At 53.4% G+C, this 1,729-nt stretch overlaps 1 protein-coding gene across 1 annotated transcript in view; it reads right to left on the reverse strand.

The window, feature by feature from the left end:
* Window positions 1–369: 369 nt before the first annotated feature.
* Window positions 370–1,729, reverse strand: part of LOC105365531 (uncharacterized) — a 3,903-nt gene continuing 2,543 nt past the window's right edge. The window contains exons 2-3 of the mRNA XM_011503724.1: window positions 1,507–1,727; window positions 370–1,392 (exon numbers count right to left, since the gene is read on the reverse strand). Coding sequence (XP_011502026.1) covers window positions 459–1,392; window positions 1,507–1,727 — 1,155 coding nt within the window. The 3' untranslated portion in view covers window positions 370–458. The remainder of the gene's footprint in view (window positions 1,393–1,506; window positions 1,728–1,729) is intronic.

Consider the following 1,729-nt stretch of genomic DNA (forward strand, 5'->3'; position numbering starts at 1 on the left):
ATGTGTATGTACATGAGTTGGCGCAGCCTCCGCCGCTATCGCCTCACACTCGCGATAAGTTATATACGAGCGAACGCTTCCCATGTGAGGGATTTAGCTCGGTAAATGAGCATGGAAATTCTTGAGGCAGCCAGGCGTCAAGATCGCTGGCTCGTCACGAATTTCCACGCGCCCTTCATCATTAATTGTAAATTTTCCAATCTCCGGTCACCTACGATCCCCGCCAATCAGTGTCAACGCAAGGCTATATATTACCGACATTGTTCGGCAAGCTCACCAATCTTATCGAGACGCTAATTGTCGCTTGCAGAATATAAAAAATATTTGGCCCGAAAAATGTTAGGCCCGGCGGGTGCGTAGGTGGCCGTCGTTAATTAATTGTTGAATTAGGAACCAGTAACCACGTGCTCGTGCAATGATTCGCCGGCTGTGCAGATGGGGATTGGGGTCGAGGCATCTCAGGCAGGATTAAGGGTGAAGGACATGGTGAGGGCGCCGTTAACCCTTGTCTTAACCGGCAGGAAAACGAGGGCTGGCGCGAATCTCCTGGAGGCCGAGTTCAAGCTGTCCTTGTTGTTGCAAACGGGGCCGCCGCCATTATGCGGACTCTCGATCTCCTCGATGATAAACGGTTGCATAATGGTCTTGTCTGGCGTGAGATTGATGTCTTGGGGCATGGCGTAGCTGGCCGGGACCTTGTGCTTGTTCGCCACGTCTTTGAGGGTTTTTGTTAGCTCGGTGAGTACCGTCTCCGCGGGATCTCCGAGGCTCTTGTGGTCCTTTCTTATGTGCTTCTTGATGCGATTGAGATTGGCCGTGGCGAAGCCGCACTGAGCGCACTTGTACGCCCCCTGTGGCATCACCTGCACAGCATTGTTCTCTTCCTGTTTCTTCATCTTGTTCGTGTCGATCTCATTCATGATGTGGGGTGGAGTAGGCTGGCGCAGATCCTCCTTCGCGTCCCCGTAATCGCCTCGCTCGTGATAACGAGGCGGTTGATCGTTGCTTAAATTAAAGTCGTTGAGCAACGGTATTGGGAACTGGGAGAGTAGTCCTGGGAACGGACTCGGGTGCCGTGATATTATATGCTGGCGGAGCATTTCAGGCTGCCCGAATACATGATTGCATATCGGACATTGTATTGTCCTCTCGCTATCCAGGCTCGCGCTCTCTTCATTATGATGTTGATGATTGCTGTGGGACCTTTCGTGTAAGAAAAACAGGGGCAAAATGGAGGTGGAAAAATTGCAATGGAGCTGGGAGCAGCGGTAGTTTTGGGCCGGCTGATCGTCGCTCGTGTTGCCAAAGAAATTTGACAGTACTTGATTACCCAGGCTGGCCAGGTCGGTCCTTAATTGTTGCGCCGGCTCGAAGCCGTTTGGTATCCGAAGGCTCGCATTGGCCGTTTGCATTGTCTGCTGCTGCTGCTGCTGCTGCTGATGCTGATGCTGCTGCTGCTGCTGCTGCTGCTGCTGCTGCTGCTGCTGTTGCTGTTGCTGCTGATGCTGATGCTGATGCTGGCCGCTCTTAGGGATATTGGGGACGCGTGCCGGGGTCTTGGGGCTCGCCTGCTGATACTGCTCGATTTCCCGCCACTTTTCAATACCGGCTTTGCCGTGCTCTCCCTGCAGATGGACCTTGAGCCACTTGGAGCTGCGGAAGCGCCGATTGCAGATCGGGCAGACTTCGGTGAAGTGCGTGATGTAGCGAAGACTGAGATCGCCGAGCT

Source organism: Ceratosolen solmsi, unplaced genomic scaffold (genome assembly GCF_000503995.2).
Source record: "Ceratosolen solmsi marchali unplaced genomic scaffold, CerSol_1.0 scaffold8, whole genome shotgun sequence".
Taxonomy (NCBI): domain Eukaryota; kingdom Metazoa; phylum Arthropoda; class Insecta; order Hymenoptera; family Agaonidae; genus Ceratosolen; species Ceratosolen solmsi.